General features: G+C 42.4%; 2 protein-coding genes across 2 annotated transcripts; both read left to right on the forward strand.

Annotated features, from left to right (window-relative positions):
• Positions 1–1,355: 1,355 nt before the first annotated feature.
• MYCBP (MYC binding protein) lies at positions 1,356–6,514 on the forward strand. Its single transcript, XM_084222562.1, has 5 exons — positions 1,356–1,404; positions 1,604–1,676; positions 3,262–3,310; positions 4,013–4,142; positions 6,382–6,514. The coding sequence occupies exons 1-5, from the start codon at positions 1,390–1,392 to the stop codon at positions 6,424–6,426; spliced, it is 312 nt and encodes a 103-aa protein (XP_084078688.1). The 5' UTR covers positions 1,356–1,389; the 3' UTR covers positions 6,427–6,514.
• A 2,147-nt stretch (positions 6,515–8,661) lies between these two features.
• On the forward strand, positions 8,662–19,846 carry RRAGC (Ras related GTP binding C). The gene is made up of 7 exons (XM_084222617.1): positions 8,662–8,943; positions 12,327–12,530; positions 13,240–13,439; positions 14,286–14,400; positions 15,847–15,989; positions 17,126–17,274; positions 17,798–19,846. Exons 1-7 carry the CDS (start codon positions 8,677–8,679, stop codon positions 17,947–17,949), a joined length of 1,230 nt encoding a protein of 409 aa, XP_084078743.1. The 5' UTR covers positions 8,662–8,676; the 3' UTR covers positions 17,950–19,846.
• The last annotated feature ends 3,085 nt before the right edge of the window (positions 19,847–22,931 follow it).

The raw sequence follows: 22,931 nt of genomic DNA on the forward strand, positions 1-22,931 counted from the left end.
ACAATACTAGCAAAAAAGGAGCCAGAAAACCTAAAAGGCTCTTTTGCTTGTAGCATCAACATTGATTTGGTCCTGTCCACGTGAGAAATACACACTAGAACTATTAAAACTATTCGCTGCAGATTTCTCTCCAGCAAGTATCCTTTTCACTTCTCTCTGTATACATAAATACAGCCCTACATAATTGTGTTTACACTGTAAAATTGAAGGTTGTATAATATACTGGAATGTACATTACTGTATAATGTGACTTAGGCAAGTTAATGCTCTGCTGTGCTTTGATTCTTGCATTTCTTGATGCATAATATTCTGTGGGCAATAACTGCTAATGCTTGTTTTGCATTTAATCTCTCCATAATAAAAAGCCTCATATTTAATGCACTCTGTTCCTGCTGTCTAAGTAATAGAAAGTTAGCATTTAGATGTTCACGTATAGGATATGACATTTGTATTTTTCTTGTTCAAGACGTGTTAAAAAATAATTTTTCGGTTGCTGTGAGAGGAATTAACTTTTTTATGTCTGGACATGAGTTAAACATTCTGTTTCATCACAGCACCTTGTCAAATGAAGAGTAACTACTGAAAAATAAAAACGTTGCAGAAGAGCACGGAGAAAAAGCGTGAAAACTCCCTAATATCATATGTGCAAGATCATTTGGTTGGTATTTTTTTATTATTTTTTTATTTCTACAATAAATAGATTGTATCTGACCGCGTTTCAGAAAAATAAGCAGGTATAACTGCTTCCCCTTTTTTTTTTTTAAACAGGCTAAGGCAAAAGACTTTCCTGTCGATGCGAAGATTTCACCACTATCACTCTTCAGAGCCTCTTGTAGGGCACCTGCGTAGCTGCTGTTGCTGCAACTTTCTCCGGTGATTCCAGTCAGCTGCAGCTACTGAACTTTATTAATCAGACGCTTTGAATTTCACAAACCAGAGGGCTTACTATGGAAAACAGAAAGAACTCCAGCGACCCGCAGGGCAGCTCGCCGCTCGGAGACGCCCGGCCGCGCTCCGCCGCCCTCCGCTCGGACGATCGCCGCTGCCAGCGCTCGCCTTCGGGGCCGCGTGTGGCAGCGTCCCGGCCGAGCCCCGGAACCGTCCCCGGCGAGGAGAGCGGGGCAGAGCGGGACGAGGGCCAGAGGCGCGCAAGAAAGGCGGCACAGCGCCGGCCTCGCTCCCCCCCGGGCGGCGGGCGGACCGGCGAGGCCGCCCCGAGACGGGCGAGGCCGCCCTGAGGGGAGCGAGGGCGGCGCGCGGGGCCCGGCGCGCGGGGCGCGGCCCCGGCCGTTGCCGCGGCGCCGTCGCCGTGGTAACCGCGGGGAAGCGCTCGCGCCGTTAAAGCGCAGGGCGCAGGCGCGCGGCCGGGGCAGGCGCCGTGCGGGTCAGATGGCGCACCACAAGGTAGGGGGGAGCGCGCCGGCGTGGGCGCGGTGCCGCTCTCCGTGCCAGCTGCACGGAGCGGCGGGCCGCCGACCGATACCGGCTCGGCCCTTCGTGCCGCCTCCGCGGCGGAGAGCGGGACCGGCCTGTGCCAAACGGCCGCCTCCGCAGTCGAGGCGGGGCGCGCCGCCGATCTGACCGTGTGGGCGTCCTCCCTCAGGCCGCGGACTCTAAGCGGGAGCAGTTCCGCCAATACTTGGAGAAGTCGGGAGTGCTGGACATGCTCACCAAGGGTAAGTCTCCGGCTCGCGTCGTGCCGCCCGGGGGGCCGGCGGGCGCTCCTCGGGGGCGTTGCGGGCGGGTGCCGTTCCTCTCAGGGTGTCCCGCTCCAGCGGAGCGGCTGCCGCCCCGCACGGCAGCGTCGCGGTCGAACCTCGGGCTGCCTTGCCGCTCTCCATTGGCTTCCCGCCTCGCCTCGCCGATCGCTTTTTCTCCTCAGTCCGGCGAGGCGGCCGGCAGAAGAACTCGCCTGGAAAGCTCGGTGCGGCGTGGCCTGGAAATGGAGCCCGAGGTGCGCGGCTCGGCGGTGCACGCCGGGAGAGGGCAGCGGGCCGCTGGAAAGGCGCCCCGGGAGCTGCGGAGCGCTCCTGCCCCGCACGCTCACCGTGTGGGGGGCGAGTGCTGGAGGTGCGTGCGGGACGGCAGGCGGGTCCCTTCCCCGTGCGGGCTGTGTTGGAGACATCTCTTCTTCGGCCAAAGTGCTGCTTTCAATGAGCGCTTTTGCTTAGTTTATTTTCTTTAATTGGGTGCTTTTTGTGAAGTTCTTCTGCAGAGGGAAGTCAGTGCTTGAGATGAAATAACAGCAAATGTTATCTCTAAAAAAACACTTTGTTTCATACCCTTTATTAGATGGAACTTAGTGGTTTTTTTCTAGCATGAATGAAACTAAGTTCTGGGTTAATGACTCTCCATATCAGACTGGGGGAAATGATGATGCTAAATTCGACACATGTGACTTGGTATCTTTGAAATCATTCTAAATTCTTTTTGAAAACCTTCCAACGGTATGTGGCAAAAATGTGTTAATATTGAAAAAATTAATATTCTGCTAATATTGAAAATATGCTGTTTAAAGAGGGAGCAGCAGATCTAGGATGTCAAGCGAATAGCTGCTGCACTAAGACTCTTGGCCTGGTATGTGAGTACCGTTTGATTTCTCAGTCGCAGTACCATCCTACGGGATGGCAAAACAAATCTCCCAAGCAGCCTAATTTTGCTTTTAACTTAAAAGTACTTAGCTGAAAACCAGTTTGGCTGTGTAGTGCAGACATCTGAAACTGGCACGTGGCCCCTTGTGGAGAGCAGGGAGTGGTTATGTTTGGGAACTTCCTGGGTATTCATGTGACAGTCTCCTATTATGTTGCTGCTATATGGCTATTTTTATTTAAATTGTCGGGGTATTGCTGCTTTTGTGGTGGTTTTGGCCATTAGAGCCCCCATCCGTAAAGATTATCAGTGTCAGCCATATAGTAGCTATTTAGTTTTGTAACTGTAGATGCTCAGTGGAGGTTTGCTGTTCTGCTGGAAGTTACAAAACTGCCGATGTCTTGTGGTTGAAAGATGTAGCTTAAGTAGTTCTGTGTTCGAATAGCCAGAGACCATGTGGGGTTAGGGATCAAGAAAATTCTCTTTAGCTATTACTAGGTGGAGTGCTCTGTCCCCTCTGGTACAGCAGACCTGTTGCTTATGTCAAAGTGTACATAAGAAAATCTTGTTAAATGGAAAAAATGTAACATGTATGCTTTCTGACTGCTGGTATTTTTAAAATCGTAGAGTTGCATGAACTTCTTGCAATTGTTGAATATTTTCTATTTGCAGTGTTGGTAGCCTTATATGAAGAGCCAGAGAAACCAGATAGTGCACTGGAGTATCCTTTTTCTTTGCTGTGACTTATTTATTGAGACTTCATGCACAGTACTGCTTCTGACTCATTGGGTGAACTGGATAGGCTCATTTCGAAGCCTTGCATTGAGAATGTGACTATTGTCAATGCATTTTACCTAATGATTACATTTTCACAAGCTAACAGTCTGACAGGATGCAGGAGAGCTATTTCAGTATTTCAGTATGCCAGCAGTTATGGAGCTAAGTTAGAGGCCATTTCAGTGTTGTAGACCTGCAGCATTAGGTTTGAGTACCTGCAGTGGCAATGGGTTCTGAAGTTTGCTTCCTCACACTTCCTTTTTCAGTTGTTTTTTGTTGGTTTGTTTTTAAATACGTGAAGAAGAGGGGAACTAACATATTTTGTTTCTTGCTGTTTTTAAGCAGCCTCCATTTTTCGGTATTGCTTCTTTTATTGTTATTTCTTTTCATTCTTCAAAACATCTGCTTTTGAGAAAAGAAGAGGGTAGTAGCACATAAGGGTTTGTACTGATAACTTGGTTTTATTTGTTTGTTTTTAAGGAATACAGCTATGAATTTGAAAAGTCTCTTATTTTGGTAACTTTTTTCCCTGTAGTAATCTCAATGGTTTACTGCAATTTTGACCATGTGTACTGCAGTGTTAACTTCAACACGGGTGTTAAATTTAGTTATATAAGTGAACAAATACTTAACATCTAAATATCAGTTTTCTGAAGCATCATCTGGGAGCTTCAGCTCCTGAGAATCCGGAAATAGAGGCACTTCGCTTGGAAGTGGCAGAGATGAAAGAAAAATATGAAGCTGTGCTGGAAGAAAATAAAAAACTGAAAACCAAGGTAAAAGTCTACTTGGTGTTACTCTGTAGTTCCATATTATACAACAAGAAAAATATTTTAATTACTTTGAATAGAGCTAGCTTTCTTCCATTAGGGTAACTGATGTTGTTGCATTGTTAAGCCTCATGACTGAGAAATGCTGAGAGAATTCATTGTAGTAAAGATTATTATTTTTTATGGAACACTTCTTATGGAATATAATGTAAAACATTGCTAAACAAGGGATTTTATTTATTTAGGGGAAGTATATTATCATGTCCAATATGTTGTATTGAGTCTTGTCTGGATGTGTTTGAGTTGTCTGATATTATGTAGATCATGCTTTCAGGACAGTTTTGAAAAACAAGTAAGGTACTGTATCCAGTATAAAGCCTTTCAAAAGGCAGATTGAAGGAGGAATATTATGTATTACTTTGTGTCACTTGGCACAGACTTACACATGGAAGGATCTTACACAGGCACTTAGATCTGTGTGGAACAATAATTTGTGCTTTTTACTTCAAGTGACCTTGGTATTTATCTGAAACAACAAGGAATCTGAAATGCTAGCTCGGGCAGGGCCGTTCTTTAATGGGTCTGCAGGCTGGCTGAGAGAGCTCTGAGATGTGAACAGCTTTCTAACAACACTGAAGAAGGAAAACTGAGATACTTAATATGCTAGTAGTTTATGTGCCACTACAGGTTTCCATGCATTTGTTAAAAGAGGATGGTCACTGTCATATGTGAATACCCCTGAGTTTTTTACTGGGAGACAACCACCTCACTTTAGATCTGTGAGAAAGGATTCTTGGGCATTACCCCTTTGTATTTCTTATCCAGAATAGCATCTTGCTGTCCTAGTAATTGTCCTTCTTCCCTGTTACTCCTTATGAGTCCTCTGCTACATTTGTTATTTCTTACTAGGAAATATGGCAAAGAACAGAGTTTTAGGCAGAGTAGCAGTAGACCAGCCACTTGTTTTAGCAGACTTAAAAATGCAGCTGATAGTGAGTAGAGTAATCAGGTCTTTGTTTAAAAAAGTCTTTTCAAGAAGTCAAAACTTGTTGCAGGAAAGTAAGCCTTTTGGAGTCATGGGTTCATTGGTGCTTTCCTGTTCATTCTTTAAGTAATAATTCCTTCTTTACCTATTTCCCAGTATTAGTGTGTTTTGTTTTTTCCTGTTCTTTCCTCTACAATGTCATTCTGTAGAAGTTCACACAGCATACAGGGAGAACACTACCATTCTCTTGTAGCAGTCCTCTAACAAAATACATGTCTTTAACTGTGCTTTTATTGGTAACTACTGTTGCATTCATCACACGAATGTCAGATATTCATGTGTGTTGGGAGGAGGACAGGAAGTCAACCAACAGTTAGGTCCTTGGTAGAAAAGAAATCTGACTTTGGGTTGTGTGCTAGTCGTCTGTTTGTTGTAGTAAAATCTACAACAATAAAAATAAAATTTTAGTGGTTCTTGTTAGCAGCAGAGTGATTGCAATTTACTGTTGCTGGAAGGAAGGAACACATGTAAATATTTTTGTTTATTATTTTTAATTTTTATTTATGCTTTAAAATTTTATTTATATGTACTTTGTTTATTTTTAACCCACTCTGCAGTTCGCAGAGGGGAGGAATCTTAATTGAGTAAACTGAACCAGCATATTTCAGAGAGATGGCCATAATTCTTGAACTGTTTTTGAAGCTTGAACTAATCTTTAATGCCACTGAGGTCATGTGAACAACTTTGTATCTTTCTGTGGTAGTAACTTTACAAGTAAAGGTCATATTTAAGTGTGTAGTTGCCCAGGCTATACTCTCCAGAAAGCATCGTGGAAGCTAGAATGATTACAAGAAATGTTAGGTTGGATACTATTGCAGTGAGAATGACTGTTTCATTTAATCATGTTTCAGTGAAAGCTTATAGTACCCCAGACACTATCAACTGCTATTTAAGGTGAAAGTACTTGAAGACTGCTAGAATTAGAAACAGGGAAAAGTTGAGGGCAAGACATCTGTGCTTCAAAGTGCATTTAAAAATCTCCTTGTTATGGTTGCATGGTTATACAGTGTGAGAAATGGATGTTTTGGGAGAAGGGTTATTTTATTGCCTGACTTGAAAATGAACTTGCATTAGGATGACTGAGTTAAAATGCACTAAATAAATGGAACAAGTTCAGACCATACATTTTCTTTCACTTTTTAATATAGAGTGTTACATGAAATATTGCAACTAACTAAATTCCTTTCTTTAAATCCACAGCTGGCTCAGTATGAACCACCTCAAGATGAGAAGCATGGTGAATAACAGTAGTTTTTTTCTTTATTGCCTTGACTTAATAAAGGGCTTCCTGAGAAATGCTGTCTTGTGTGTGAACTCTGCATTGTCTACTTTGTTACTTCATCATCTTAAAGAAAGAATGCATTACCATGAGCAGGCAGATGCCTTGGCAACTGCTGAGTTAAGCATGCTGGCCAACGTTCTTGCTTTCTGTGTTTAAGAAAAGATGATAATTGTGATTAACTTTTAGATAACTGTGCTTGCCAATTTCATGTAATTTTCACATCATTGGTCCTGTTGAACTACCGATCTTTCTCTTTGTTTTCTGTTAACTGAAAGGAGAGACATGACACTGATGGACCAACTGTAAACTAAAGCAGAACCTTCAAATTACTTTCTATGTTTGTACTCAGCACTGAGGTGAGACTTCTGCTGAGTAACACTCTACTCAGAAGGGCATAAAATGAGCAAGTACAGTTAAGTGATGGATCCAGCACAGTGTTGACATGCAGGACCTACTGAACTTTACATTTTTATCTGCATGAGGTTATAAGCTCTTCCCATGCAGTTCATGTCTGCTCCCATCTCAGAAACTGGGCTTTGGGGAGTTGATCCAGATACTGCCTGTGCAGTTCTGAACATAACACAAAATCCTCACTTGTGGTGGAAGTCCTGTGTAATTAGAGTGGCACATGTAAGACTACAGTGTGGAGAGTTCTGCTTTCTGATTCATCTATCAAGGAAAATAAAATCCCACTGGGGTGGGATGTGGGTGTGACTTTTGATTATTAATTTTGCCTAGGTTCCCTCTACTCTTCCCTGAATTGGTTTTATGACTCTTCTAAAATGCAAAGTAGTCATTTATAAAAAAACCTAAAAATACGAGAGTGATAATATTTTAAAGAGCTGTATTTGTTTCCTACCCTAAAATTAAGTAGTGTACAGGCAGCTGATGACAGCAAAAATAAAGGAAGGGGGAAATGAAATGCATAAGATTTATTGGCTGCAAAACCCATCCTAAAAATAAGGAAGTTAAACTATCTTGAAAATGTGGTAGGATGGATCAGAACTTTTGTTAGTCATTGTAATCAAGGGCTAGTGAATTTAATAATGGCTTACCTTACTATTGTATCTATTGACCTAAATAAAGCAGAAGAGAGGTAAAAGGAAGGGAAAATACTGGTTTATGTCTGTAAAGCATTAATTAGGAAAAACCCTGCCCTGAACCAACAAAGAGCCAAACAAGAAAGGGGGAAAAGAAAACCTCCCCAACCTCTGGAACAAAGGACAGAAGAAAGTTGAATGTGAGCTGGAACATTAAGCATTAAGTTGCACCATGGAAGTAGGGAGAGGGTAATGCTGTGGGAAAGGTGTTGTACGGCTGAGGTGTTTCTGAGTAATGTGACTGGCATGTGTTGCTAAAGAAGCAGCAAGGCAGGTACAGGTGTTAGCCGAGCCATCCCAGGGCATGGACAGCCGACTGGAGCTGTCGGTGCCTGGGAAGTAACACACACAGTTCTCATAGCTGGATTTGCTTCCCTCTGAAAGCACTTGGATGTCGCGAACCTTAAATTAGGATTGTGATGAAATAACAAAGATTTGTTAAAACTTCAGCTCAGTACCGGCTTGCACTACGGCCGCTAGAAGAAAATTAATGACTGTTTAATGAAGACTATTGCTTCGCAAGGTAACGTTTGCTTACGCGGCCGCTTCGGCGAAAGCTCCCTTGCCACGGCTGGGGAAGCGGGAGGGGCGGCACGGGCGGCGTCTCTCCGGAGCGGGGCCGCGTTCCGGCCGCACCGAGCGCTGCGCGCCCCCGCTGCCCGGTGCGCCGCTCTGCTCCGAGCGCTGCGCGCCCCCGGTGCCTCCGCTCCTCCCGGCCGTACCGAGCGCTGCGCGCCCCCGGTGCCTCCGCTCCGCCCGGCCGTACCGAGCGCTGCGCGCCCCCGGTGCCTCCGCTCCGCCCGGCCGTACCGAGCGCTGCGCGCCCCCGGTGCCTCCGCTCCTCCCGGCCGTACCGAGCGCTGCGCGGCTCCGCTGCCCGGTGCCGCCGCCCCGCCCCGCCCCGCCCCGCCGCTCACGTGCGGCGGCGCCGTCAGGTGACTCGGGTCGTCTGACCGGAGCCTTCCCAGCTCGCTCCCGGCCGAGCCAATCGGCGGCCGCAGCCTGACAGCGGCCAATCGGGGCCGGGCTGGGCCGTGCCGGGCTGGGCCGGGCCAGCAGAAGGAGGCCCCGGGACGGGCGCTGGCGGCTGCGGGGCGGCGGGCTCGGGCGGACATGGCGCTGCAGTTCGGCGGGGCGGGCGCGCCAGGCACAGCCGAGGAGCCGGCGTTGGTGGGGGGGAGCTTCGGGGCTGCGGACTCGTTTCCCAAGGACTTCGGCTACGGGGAGGAGGAGGAGGAGGCGGAGCTGGAGGGAGGCCCGGGGCCCGGTGGGCCCGGGGGCGGCGCGGGCGGGCCTGGCGGCGGCGCGGGCGGGGCGGACTCCAAGCCGCGGATTCTGCTCATGGGGCTGCGGCGCAGCGGGAAATCTTCCATCCAGAAGGTGAGGGGCAGCCGGCGGCTCCCCGCCCCTGCCTGCCGCGCTGCCTCTCCGGCGCCGAGCTGGTTCTCCCTGCTGTGCTGCTGTTCGGGCAATTTCTACTTTTTGTTGTGGGCCCGTGTGGCGAAGTTGGAGCGACGGGAGCCTCCTCCTTACAGACGTTTGCTTTCCAGAATGGACTCTGATCATCTGCCCTAGAGAGGAAGGTTGTGTAGCATAGGTTGTAGCCTTTGTATTTCTTCACTTTTAAGGCGTAAAAAGTGAAGACGCTGGTGTGAAATTTGTCATGAGGTGTTCTCTTACGTGGTATAGGTGTGTGGTGTTTAGCTGGTGCTTCCACTTGGAAGACTTGAGCCGTTGTTTTGCTCTTTGATGCTTTGGGAGAGACTTCTGCTTTTGTGTGAGCAGAAAGACAGCTCTGGTTTCCTTTAGAGCGAGTAAACGAGAGTCACTTGTCAAGGAGGAAATACAGCAGTTCCGGTGCCTTAGGTTTGTTGGTGGCATTGTGAAGTCATTAGTGTTTCTTAATAAAAATAAGACAAAACTGACTTTTCATTTGCCAGGTAGCTCGCTAGAATTGTAGCAGTCAGAACAATCCTTGTTCCTCAGTGCAAATTTTGTTTGCAGTCTCTCCTATGAACTTTTTAGGTGGTATTTTTAGGGGAAGATGTTACTAGTGAAATGCATAAGTCTCAGCTCTAGACTTAAGGGCCTCAAATTTTCAGATGCAATTGTGAAAACCTACAGAGATTTCTATAAAGTTTTTGTGCAGAGAAGCCTTTTTGGACATTGCAGTATAGAAGGTATGCATCTGCTTCTTTTAGCAGATTGCTTAGTGATCCAAGACTGTGGTAAACCAAGGAGTTCTAAGCTGACTTCAGCCTCTGTTAGTGAGAAATCTTTTCCATTGTGCTATGCTGAGATCCAGTGGCAGACTGGACTGTTGTTGCTTTTCAGCCTTATCAGTTCTTCCCCCTTATTTAGGTCAAATGCTCCCACTGTATGTGCAACTGTACTGCTTTCACTGAAAGCCTTTTTCCAGCTCTTTTAGTCATGTGAATGGTATTCGTTGTAGACTCTAATTAGAGATCTGATTGCATTATCCATTTTTGAAAAAACTGAGCCCTAAAAGCTAGAGGAAGACAGGAACTCCAGATTAAAGATAGATTTCAAGACCTTACAAGTCTCTTGATGTAGCTTTTGGACTTTTTTGTGGTAGTCTTTGATTCTTTGAGAGCCTATTCCAGTAGTTGTATAGGAAAGGAATAGTGTCATATTGAATATGCAGTAAGAGGACATAGAATTTATCTTTTGCCAGTTACCAATCTTACTTAGGAATTAGAAGCTGTGATTCTGGTACCTAGGAGCTCATTGTGATGCTGCCTGAGCAAACTTTAATATCAGAAAATTTCTTATTAACAGTATCCCTGCTCTTAAATCTGTCTAGTTCAAAAATGGGCATGCCCAGACCCAACCCTTCTGTCTGGGCACTAGCTGTTGATCCCTTTGCCAAAAAATAGGGGTTTCTGCAAGATAAACATTGTATTAGGGGAAGCATTGGCTTTGTGATTATCTAGAAATTTCTGTGAAAAATACGATCATTAAATCATTTCATGCTTCTGCTGAAGCAGTATTGACACGAGATCTCTCACAGAAGTAAAAACCACTGTCCTGGGGAGGGACTCTTTTTTCTCCTTTGGTCAATTGGGTTTTCCATGCTGGTGTAACCTATTACTGTTCAGTGGCAAATTGTAGGTGGATTTTGGGAATGCAGTGGCTGCTTCAGTTCATAAGCAAATTTCTGTGCAGACTTGCATAACTGGACTTACTGTACTGTACTGATGTAATAGGAAACTGGAAAGAGTTCAGGTGGAGAACATCAATCTGATGAAATGTGCTATTTTGAGAAAAAAAGGAGGTGACAGTGTTGCTTCCCAGAGACTTATCAGCTTTAAACTGAATTTACTAATTCTGTCCTGTTCTTGAGGGAGATGCTGAGTTCCAAAAGAAATGTTGATTTCAGAATACTTTAAAACTCTGCTGCAAACCTTGAAGAATGCAATATAGCTGCTGTTTTTCTAGAAGTGTTCTTACTTCTACAAATGTCCTGCTGTTTAAAACCTCATTTAGACCCTGGCCTCCTTAGATGTTTGTCCCAAGGAAGTAAATTCTTTCCCTTGGCCTTAAAATCTAGGCTGAAGTATTACTTTGAACCTCACTAAGCTATCTGGGTGTGGAGGTGTTTGTCTTGCAGTTTTTTTGACAGTTTGTTGCATCAGGTTTCTAAAGGATGACTTCTGTAGCTGTATGAAACATTTGAAGAAACCAAAATTATCAAGTTTGCAGTCCCTATTGTGAAGTTTTTAGATTTACCAAGTGCTGTATATGAAACTTCTTTAATTTTTGCAGTCCTGGTGTATGACTGCATTGTTTGGAGCAATTTTTATGTTGTCTGCTTGAGTTGCATTAGCACAGAGTTCTCTGTGGACACTGGCTGGTTTTGCTACAGGCTTAAAATCCCAGTGGGGCTTTTTGAGTTCTGGCAATGAGTCTGTTTATCATCCTGCTGCTAAACTCTTTTTGCCAACTGGTGTGAAATCCTTCATCCTTTCTTTAGTGAACTTTCACAGGAAGTTCCACCTACATATGAGGAATTACTTATTTACTGTGTGGATGCCTGAGCCCTGGAGCAGGCTCCCCAGAGAGGGTGTGGAGTCTCCTCTGTGGAGCTACTCAGGAGCTGTCTGGATGCAATCCTGTGTCCTGTGCTCTGGGATGGCCCTTGGGTCAGATAACCCCACTGTGCTCCCTTCCAACCTTACCCATTCTGTGATTCTCTACTCAAAATGAATTAATAGATGGCAAACTACCTCACTCTTTGGATCTCTAAAACTGAGGTGTTAATTTTGTAGTCTTCTGTTGTAGTGCAGGAACCATCTGATTATGTTGTGTTTTAACACTTTACACCAGACTAAAAATGAAGTTTCCTTTAGGAATTTCTAAGACTGGAAAAAAAAAAGTTTTTAAAGGTTGCAGTTTTTAATTAACTGGCTTTATGCCAGATCTGAATATAACAGAAGTAGAAAACACTGTGCTAGCCTTGCAGGGAAAAAAGAGTAACTTGGGTGTCTGTGTCTTCAGCCAGTAGGGTTATTTGTGAAAATGTTTGACTGCATTCAGTTGCTTGCTTCTTGTAAGGGGTAGGAAATTTCCTTAGCTGATGCAGGAAGCTATTTACCTAAACCTATACATTTTAGAATGCTATAGATTTTGAAACTATACATCTTAGAATGGGTAAACCTATTTGTAGAATTCAAGGCACAAATCTTTCACTAATTTCTTCTGATAAGGTACAATCTAGACTATTATTTGTGTTCTTTTAACAGGTAGTGTTTCACAAAATGTCTCCCAATGAGACTCTGTTCTTGGAAAGTACCAACAAAATCTACAAGGATGATATTTCCAACAGTTCATTTGTGAACTTCCAAATATGGGATTTTCCTGGACAGATGGACTTTTTTGATCCAACATTTGATTATGAGATGATCTTCAGAGGAACAGGTGCTCTAATATATGTTATTGATGCCCAGGTAAATACAAATCACAAGGAAGTTTTATTTTTACTTTTTGTGTGAAAGGAATGATTGAGAGGCCAGTAATTTTTATTTTTACATAAGTTCATAAGGCTTCTGCTGTGTATGAAGAGATGCATTGGCAATCTGACTTCTAGTGTGTGGTTTTGTTTTGTTGAAGTGACTGGATAGATGCTGCTGGTGGAGAGAGTGGAAAAGGGCTCCTACTCTGAACTTACCTGTTCTGTAATAATAGGGAAAACCTGCTTGGTTAGATGGTCTGAATTGTCTCTTTTTTCTGCTCTGGAGTTCAGTTAATAACACACAGTTCAATTAATAACAGCACACTTCTGACCTCAGTTTCTGGTATTGGTATCCTGGGTATCTGGTGGCTTCTAATCAGCCTAGGAATTGCACCCTGGGAGGTTTCCTGGTTGTTGGACCATCTTGGGGATCTCTGCTGCCTTGTGCTGGAATTGAAGGGTGTCTCACCTTTTGCTCTGAAGTCTGGTTTTGCATAGTTGAGCCTTGTATAGCTAATGAAACTTAATTGCCATAAAGAATCTCAGCTGCTGGATTTATGGCACGTCAAGGTATTCTCTTGTCCCATACTTCTATTTAGTTACAGAAGTGAAGTTCTTGCACTGAAATATTTTGTCTTTGTGCAGAATGGAATAGTTATCAGGCAGAAACTTTGTCATTCATTCCTGCCAAAACTGATTTACAGGATGACTACATGGAAGCTTTAACAAGACTCCACATTACAGTTTCAAAAGCCTACAAGGTCAACCCAGAAATGAACTTTGAAGTTTTTATTCATAAAGTTGATGGTTTATCAGATGACCATAAAATAGAAACTCAGAGGGATATTCATCAGAGGGCTAATGATGATCTTACAGATGCTGGGCTTGAAAAACTTCACCTTAGGTGAGTTAAAGACTCTGGCATATGTGGTTCATGCTGTTGCTGATATGCATACAGATTAAAGGCTTTTAGATGGAATACTGGAGCAAGGTCTGGGTAGTTTCTTATTGAGCCAACTTGTATAAATAAGATACACTGCTGAATTTATGCACCAGCCTCAGCTGTTAGGCTGACTGAAAAAGAGGCAGGTTAGTGTATCATATTCCAATCAGCAGATTTATCCCTGCTGGGGGATAATTGAAAGTGATAATTGAAAGATTTGTAACAGATTTGTGTATGTGGGCTGGAGGGACAGGGGATGAGAGGGGAACCTCTCTGCCTTCTAGTCTTGACTTGCACTGACTTTTCCCTGTGATTAGTGTGACTGGTTCTAAAAGCTTAGTCTGTTATTACTTGAGATTTGGCTCACTTTTAAGGTATCTTCTACAGAGACCTTTAAAACAAGTTATCTTTTCTCTGGTTTTGTTGTTCTTTGGATTCTTGTGGAGCCAGTATCTCTCAATGTTAATGTGAAAAAAGTGGAAGGCCAGGCAGGAATGGGACTGGAAGAAATCTGATTAAGCATTTTTGCACCTCTGTGATAAGCATTGTGTTCTAATGATGTTCATATTTTTATCTTGGGTCTCCCATCTCTCAAGGATGGGGAAAATCTGTTTCACGTGTACTCCAGCTGCTCAGAACTTTGATTCTTTGTGCAATGTCCTGACATATTTGTGATAAAAGCATCTCAGTCAAAAGTAGCAGGCCTGAATGTTAGAAAATGTAACTTTAACATTTCTATTGCAATTCTGAAACACTCTTGAATCTTCTTTTTCTTTTTTCTTTCTTTGTCCTCCCTCCTCATCTCAGCTTTTATTTGACCAGTATCTATGACCACTCAATATTTGAAGCCTTCAGTAAAGTGGTACAGAAGCTCATTCCACAGCTGCCAACCCTGGAAAATCTACTTAATATCTTCATATCAGTAAGTGTTCATCTAACAGAACTTTGAATGAAATACCCAGAATGGTAAAGTAAGTCCTTCTGCTAAAGACTGCTGGCTAGATCTGCCCTTGAGAGATTTGGGTGGCACTCATGTAGGTGGCACCCTGGTACTCTAGCAACCTGGTTTTCTATATTAAAAGCTCTTTACCACAGCTGAATTGTACTGGTGTGTGCTTTGTGGGCTTTCTCTAAATATTGACAAAGTGTATTTTGCCTGGTTGTAACAGCTGAGGGAGGTTTCCTGCCAGCAGGGTGTACTGATTACTTTGCTAAGGCAATTAGTAATCTAATGTAGCTGTACTGGCCAGAGACTTTTTTGATAATATGAACTTGGCCTCAGACTTAGCTGTCTGTTTCATATGACCTGTGAGACTTTTGCCCTTATTCTTTTAGTGTTTGTGTTTCTTGTGGAATTACTGTCATAGCAATTTGCTGCTCTATACTTTTAATCAAAATATCACCCTAGAGACAAAACCATCTCATTTAAGTTGTCTGTGAGGCTGTTGCAGGCATTTGGACAACAAAGAAAAAAAAAATTTCTATCCAGGAGGAGCTGGACACTTACACATGTCACACCATGCTACCTTATAGTGCTTGTTTGCTAGAGGACTGTTTGTAATAACCTGGCCCAGTGGATAAAGGGTATGTTGACCTTGCCCAGTGCCATGAGGATGTGGAGTGTAATCTTGATGCCAGAAAGATTGTCTGGATGTCCTCAGGACACTGTCCTGGCTATTCAGACTAGCTAGGAAGAGATAAGGAATGCTTCTGGTGCATAAATAGAAAAGAAGCTTTGCCAGTAGTGTATGTGTGATAAATTGAACCACAGAAGGCTTCTGAAATTTGTATGAGCACGTGCACTTCACCAAAGTGCTCAGGTACAAATGGCATTGTGCTTTTCCATTGTCATGATGGGTACTTTTCATGGATTTTTAACTTCAGAAGCTGAGTTAGTTGCTCTGCATGTTAAACTGCATGGCAAATGCTTCATGCAGAAACTGAACTGCCAAGGTACTACAAGAATAAAATTTAAGAGTCAGCATGCTGCTATGAAATATCTCATCTCTGAGCCCAGTCCCTTAGGAGGATGTGAATTATGGCTCTTCTGGAGTTAATAGAAGCACAGAAAAGGTAAATTGCTGAATATGGATTCTGTAACCTTAATAATGATTAGTTAAATAATAAACTAAAAAGAATTGTAACAGATTATTTTTGTCAGCTATGTGATGTTGATATGTACTATGGCAACAAGGGTATTGTATTTATAAAGTGAATGCTCTAAATCTTGAATCTGTCTTAATCCTCTAAATTGCTTATATTTAAACCATCTTCTACTACTAAGAATGTGAAAATGTATTAATTCTAGTTGAGATTTTAAAAATGCAATTATTTTAAAAATTAATCCAAATTCTTTCTCTTTCTGAAGAATTCAGGCATTGAAAAAGCTTTTCTCTTCGATGTAGTCAGCAAAATCTACATTGCAACAGACAGTTCTCCTGTGGACATGCAGTCATATGAGCTGTGCTGTGACATGATTGATGTAGTGATAGATGTTTCCTGTATATATGGGTAAGTGATGAATACTCTTAGGAAAAAAAGTCCTCAGAAGGTGTAAAAACCTGTAGAATAGGTTGCAAACTTTGCAATTGGTGCTGGCTTTGTCATACAGCAAAATGCTATCAAATTGGTCTTTAGAGCACATTGGTTCTGTAACTAAAAAAATCCAAATTATTTGGCAGCATTTATACTTGGTTTGTTTGCCTCCACTAGCCCTAGACAGCTATCTGACATTTGTAGAAATTGTGTTTCATGTAAAATCTGAATAGTGCTGTGTCTTGTTTGGCATGGTGGGGCAGGTACATAAATACCTGCAAATAACTGGGGTCAATAGTGTGCTATAAGTGTGACTTGCAGTCACATTGTTGAGACTTGCTGCAGTCTGAACAGAATAACATATGCAAGATCAACTCATCTGCTGCTGACTTTCTATGAGGGATGCTTGTAGTGCTGATATCTCACAATTTACAGCAGAATTGTACTTCCTACTGGACTTGAGAAGTGGTTCTGAAGAAATGGTAACTTAGAACTGTGATTGTAGCTTGGAAAATGCAGTGCTACCAAAAAAATACCACAGCATTTCATGGGCTGTCTCCTGATGGGTTGATCCAGGGTTGATTTGGGGTTTTTTTTTCAGGAATGCTTGGAAGTAACTTGCACTACATCATTTGCTTCTATAGTAATTTAACTAACACTAATAACTTGAAGATAGAAAACAGCATGCTCATCTCTTCTTGTAAATGCAAGCTGCTTTAGCTTAAGACTAAAACATGTCCTGATCTATGTTGCATCCTCTGCCTCAGCCTCTCAAAGGAAGCCTTTGTATTAATTTACCAAAAGTAATTTCACTGAGATGTCACTCCAAACATCAAAAGAATGCATGCTGGGAGCTTGCTCTTAACTGCTCCTCTGTGATAGACAGTATCTAATGAAGGCCTCTGCCCTGTTTAGATCTGGCTTTCCTGAGAAGCTGAAGGTCTGATAATGCTCTTACTCACTGGTAGTATTAAGACCTGCATTGCAGGTTTTCCATTTGCTTAGTTCAGTATGAGTAATATTCTTGTAACTGCATTAAACAGCTGTTTGTCTTGGAAGTGACATGTGCATGCCTATTAGATTATGCCTTGGGTTAACTTGTTCTTTTTTAGGTTAAAAGAAGATGGCTCTGGAAGTGCTTATGATAAAGAGTCAATGGCAATTATCAAGCTCAATAACACAACAGTCCTGTACTTAAAGGAAGTAACAAAGTTTTTGGCACTAGTTTGCATTCTTAGAGAAGAGAGTTTTGAGCGCAAAGGTAAGAACTTCCCTGCCATTCAACAGCCTTTAGCTAATGTTTTTTTTCAGCTGGAAAATATAAATATGACTTTACAAGTCATCTTGATTTTTGTGTGACTAAATTTGTGTAGTTTTTTATGAGGGGAAATTTTTATTTTTTGGAGATAGATATAATGAGGTTGTATTTTTAAATTTGTGATTCATCACTTTAATCACTGTCCTCCTGCCAAAATGACTTGTTTAGCTAACAGGAGCTCTGTCTCTACCATCTGTTCTAGTGGGATCAGTAGTATGGAGCAGTGAGCCCCTTACCTTGTGTCTGATCATGAATATCCACCTTGCACTCCAAATGAGAACCTTTTTTTTTTCAAAAAACCGAGTCCAAATAAATAGTAACATCAGTAAAACTTTGCTAAATCTTCTAAGTCCAAACTTATACTAAATAAGCAGCAAAATACCTCTTGGTTAGATTTGATATTGATTTTGAAGCTCTGTTTACATAAATATGCCAATCTGAGCGTGGTTTTTCCTCTCCTTGACAGGTTTGATAGACTACAATTTCCATTGCTTCCGCAAAGCCATTCATGAAGTTTTTGAAGTAGGTGTTGCCTCCCACAGGATCTGCAACCATCAATCAAGCACCTCAAATATGAAAGCAGTGACTCACAATGGCACACCTAGGAATGCAGTCTAGAGGAAAGCTAAAGACCTTGGATAGACTTGTCAGCTCTTCACTCCAAAGTTTTGTGGAACAAGAGAAGAGTAGTCTGAAAGCCTGAAGTATGTTTCAGAGAAGAGTGGTCCTAACTGTGGAACAGCAGATTGTAACTCATGTTGGGCAACTGAAACTACTGTGAAAATACTTTGAGGCCAGTGGAGTTAGAAATGCCAGTTTGAAATCAGCTGTATTGCAAATGCAGTAGGTTTTCAGTTTGGAGTCCTCTTTTAACAGTCTGTGTCTGACTGATTGCCTGGTCAAAACTTACAAACAATTGAGTTGGGTTTTGTGTGAAACACTGAACAGTCACTTGCTTAACTTTTTAATTTTTTTTAAAAAATTAATCTGTAGACTATCCTCTTTTGCTTAAGTTTACCTCCTGTCATGCAAAAACAAAATTGGTGTTATTAAGGCTTGTGAAACTCAAGCTTTTTGCTTGCTGAGGCTGGTCTCAAATCATTCCATTAAGTAGTTCTTGTTCTTGCTGGTGTGCTCATAGTTCTCATGAATTCTGTGCTTGTTAAGTGGATGCAAGATAGAGAGCTCTGTTCTAGTGATCATGTGTTTGTTTAGAGAACTGACCTGGAGCTTCATTTTAAGAGATAGTGATACTTTGCTTTCAGACCACACTTCTTGGTATGTCCCCTTTGATGGAAGGGAAGGATTAAAATCAGAAATAAACTACCTGCTCTCTTTTGCAAAAACATGGATGTCATAAATCTGTGTGATTAATCCTATTCATGAAACAACTGCATGGCTAACTAAACTGAAATGTCTGCCATCTGTTGGAGTAAAGCAACCACTTTCAGCTATTCCCAAGCAAAGAAATTACAAAGTTACTGCCTTTAGATGGTGGATCTTTCTCCACTCTCTGACTGATAATCAAGACAATTCCTAGCAAAATGTCTGAGGGTGTTATCTGTGCATGGCAATTAAGTTCACTGTGCCATAATTTACTAATAGTACTGGACTTTGAAAGTACATTGATTCTGTACTATGACAAACACCCTCTTGTTTGTCTCTGTGCAATCTGACTAAAATAGTGGTTTTTCTGATTTTGTGAATTCTGCTGACTTTCATACTATGGGCAGTATATGTGAATCCTTTAATTTATTGGTATTAGCACTGCAGATGTCATTCTGTACACCAGCCTTGCTGTGCAGGAGGCTCAGCCCATAAAGACCTTGCCTCCTGTTACCTGTCCCTATGTGTGTATAAGTGTTGCAAAACCATTGGACCAACTATGTAAGTCCCACTATAAAAGTTTCAGCAAGAAGAACTAATTGAAGTGATTTCTGCAACTGGTGTATTCATGTGGTCAGAAATAACCATGGGACTGCTTCTGTGCTTATAGAATGAACTTCCATTGATATATGTAAAAATGAATATACATGCATTAACATTGGGGTGTATGCACATACTGTGTAAATGGGTTTTTTTGCAGCAGGAAACTGGAATTCAAGTGCTCTAGGTCTGTTCTCTTAAATCTAGGCTGAGCCCCTTTTTGCTGATGGAACTGCAGAGCTTTTTTTGGAGGAGTGCAGCGGGCTCTTAAGACTGGGTTTTGTAGTTTGCAAGCACTATCACAGTTCAGATTCTGAAGGTAAGAGAAGTAATTGGCAAAATAACAGGAAGAAAGAATCCCCATTTGTGCAGTGAGTTTTCCATGTTCTAAGTACATGCATATGTTCTTTCTTTTCACCCACTACAGGATTTTGTGCTAATAAAATGAAAAAAAAAAAAAAAGTCAAACTGCAACACTATTGTTTCTGCTTGTCTTTATGGACAGAAGTCTATAAAGGCCTATGTGGTTAAGCAAAGTTTATCTTTATTGTATACTTTAAAAAGTTAAATACTACATTCCCATTTAGTCAGCCTTAGCTTTCATTTTAATTAAAAACTGTCTCAGAACTAAGCTCTGAAAGTTAAATTTATCTCTAGTAAGGAGTACAGCATTTCTTTAGTTTACTGAACTAAGATACTGTTCTTCAAGGAGAGTCTTAATAACCTGTTGCTGCTTTAGTGAGACAGTTTTTGGCTTCTGAAATTTTTATGGTGCCTGGGAGGAGGAAGGATAGGAATTAGGCTTTATTTTCTTCCTTGGGCAGGAGCTTTTCTCTCCTTCCTGTGCTGACCTGCTGCAGGGAGAGATGCTATTAGAGAAAAGGGAAGGCAGTATCACAATATATCCAATAAAAGCACTGAACTTGCAGAGGAAACCACCAATCAAAGCTTCACTTTTCTGCCTTTTTCCCCCCCTTTTTCCTCCTCTGAACTTGTAGTGGTGTGGATGTTCTGCAATCTTTATTTGCAAACAACTGTGCTTTTAAAAAGAACGGTACTGACAGGGGAGGGCATAGGCAAAATGGGGAGCCCATCTGCCGAGAGAAGGGATGAGATTTCTTTCTGTTGAAAAATAAAGCAATCCCTTGCAAGGTACCTTTCAAAGCTTTGCATTGTTGGGCACTGGGGTGTTGCTGGTGGCTGGCTGAATTTCCCGTTGGCAGGAGAGGGATGGAGGGAAAGGCCAAGCCCAGGAAGAGGGGCAGAGCAATCAAAGGCAGCATCACTGCTCTTCTGAAGGTGTAATACACCTACCCTTGGCTGGAACACAGACCCCAAAACCCCTCCTCACTGCATCTCTTGCTCTGTATCTGCTGCCCTGTTGGGGAAGGTGAAACAGGAAAGCCTGATCAATATGATTGCCTGGCAAAAGATTTTGAGAATATGGAAACTCTGAGATCAAAATGAAAGCAGCTCTGAGATCCCTCAGGTACTGAACACCTGGAAAACAATGGCATGGCCAGCTGAAGGTGATCCCCTTTGGATCAGACAATGCCCTCTGCTTGCAGGCAGCTCCAAGGGGCAGAGCAGACCCTGCTGGCTTGGCAGAAGGGGCCCAGAGAGGAGTTTTTAGGGTTTCAAATGCGCGGTGCGGCGGTGCTGGAGCTGCCGGACGGACAGACGCCTGCGTGTGCGTCTTTTCTCATTTAGGAAAGATTTTGTGTTCCCTTCGGTGCCGAACAGCGAGACGCCTGTAAGGCTCCACAACAGACGCCTGTGTGTGCGTGGTTTTTTCTCATTGAGGGAAGATTTTGTGTTCCCTTCGGTGCCGAATAGCGGGTTTGAGTTTTGGGCTTGGAGCAGCCGCTCGCAGCAGACGGCGCTCTGGTAACGCAGGAAGACTCTAAAAAATGCGATTGCACTGACCCCTGCTGCTGTGCATGTGGCCATCTTCTCCCTTCCTTTCCTTTTCTTGCTATTCTCTGCCCTCCCAGCACAGTTTTTTACCCTGAAAGTTGTGGAAACCGTGGGAGGAGAAACATAGCCTTTAAAAGCGGAGTTCTAGAGGTGCCTTTTCTGAATGCTGGCGGGTTTTGAGGTTTACATTTGGTAAAAATCTCTTGTGCTGTCTGTATAAACAAGCTGGAAGCTGGACTTGCAGGAACATTAATTAAGCTTGCACATGATGCTAAATTCGGAGATGTCAACTCCTTCGAAGGAAGAGGCCCTGCAGCAAGACCGTGACTAATTAGAGGATGGGGCAATCACCGACTGTGAAACGCAACAAAGTGTTGGATTTTACTGGGAACGGTAACCTCGGACAGACTGGGGAACAGGAGCCTGAAGGGTGTCATGGAAAGTGCTGTCTCATAATATATGGTTATATATAATCTGTATATATAATCTGTAATTACCTAACAAAATGTTTTTAAAACTTTTTACCCTGTGACATAACAAACATTAAGGGAATGATGTTGATTCCCTGCTTTTATGTCACTTAGGGGTAAATAAAAGATAATCTATCACAGTCTGTCCACATTTTGCTTCACTTTGATTTTTACAATCAAGTTTCCATTGCTGATGTTGTGCCCATCCCTCTCCCACCATCAGTCTCTCCACCCTTTTGGGCTGCTAACTGATTATTCTTGATCTGAAATCTGTAAGAGAAAGTCAAAGAGGAAATAAGTTGAAATACCAAGTGATATTAAACTGCCTGGTGGGTGAAAGTCGTGTGGATCCATTTCATTCTTTTTGGTTTGCAGTGAGTGAATTGGTTGTTCAGTGCTCCCCTGTGATCCAAAGGTAGATAGTTTATCTTTCATGTCCTCTAGATGGCTGCCTTGTTCTCTTTGAAAGAATATTGCACTCTGATAGAGCTGTAAGGCAGAAAGTTTATCTAATTAGTCTCAGTTTTTACACGTTTGTGTATTTGCAATGTACTTTAATGTTTATGAACAAAAGTTATGATATGTGACTTGAAAACCCTCTGTGAACCGCTGTCAGCTGATGTCTTCTGTTTCTGGGCTGGAGGTGGATAAGTACTAACTTGTTTCAGAGAATTGAAAGTATTTCCTAATAAACTTCCCATTATATCAAAAAGCTGCTAATTTATTGCACAAGAAAAACTGATGTAAATGATAATATAGTTGCCAAACAACAGCTTAATAAAGCCACATCTTCAATCACCCATCAGCAGTGTGGAGTGAAAATTTCCTGAGGTTTTCAGTTCTTCATTTAAAAAAAAAAAAAACTAAAATTTTTGGTTCTCGAAGTCCTTCATTTATTTTGTTAAATTTAAATTTTGTTCAATTTTGTCTTCAGATGGTGAGTGCTGCTGGTTGGCACTTCTGTACAGCTGTCCTCATCCTGTGTTCATGGGATGTTATCCCACCCAAGCAGGCATTTTAATGCAAACATATCAGCTATTTCACTACCATGTCTAAGCTTAATTAACAACAGAAATAAAAACGATATCTTTACAACAAAAGTTGCTTTGATATCACACATACAGAATCCATTTCAATATTCGCGAAAAGCCAATATTATAATGTGTATCTATATTATAATGTGTATCTATATTATAATATGTATCTGTAACAGAAATGACGCTCTCCTGGAGGGGTGGGGAGCGGGTCAGGGTTTCCCCTGAGCCCCAGCAGACCGTGAGGATCCTT

Source organism: Fringilla coelebs (genome assembly GCF_963513975.1).
Source record: "Fringilla coelebs genome assembly, chromosome: 28".
Lineage (NCBI taxonomy): Eukaryota > Metazoa > Chordata > Aves > Passeriformes > Fringillidae > Fringilla > Fringilla coelebs.

Bases quoted from the DNA above. Each gene is read 5' to 3' on its own strand.
- MYCBP (XM_084222562.1), top strand. The intron at 1,677-3,261 runs GTAAGTCTCCGG...TTCTATTTGCAG, and splicing joins GCTGGACATGCTCACCAAGG to TGTTGGTAGCCTTATATGAA. The intron at 3,311-4,012 runs GTATCCTTTTTC...TCTAAATATCAG, and splicing joins AAACCAGATAGTGCACTGGA to TTTTCTGAAGCATCATCTGG.
- RRAGC (XM_084222617.1), top strand. From the start codon at position 8,677: ATGGCGCTGCAGTTCGGCGGGGCGGGCGCGCCAGGCACAGCCGAGGAG. The intron at 14,401-15,846 runs GTAAGTGTTCAT...CTCTTTCTGAAG, and splicing joins TACTTAATATCTTCATATCA to AATTCAGGCATTGAAAAAGC. The intron at 17,275-17,797 runs GTAAGAACTTCC...TCTCCTTGACAG, and splicing joins AGAGAGTTTTGAGCGCAAAG to GTTTGATAGACTACAATTTC.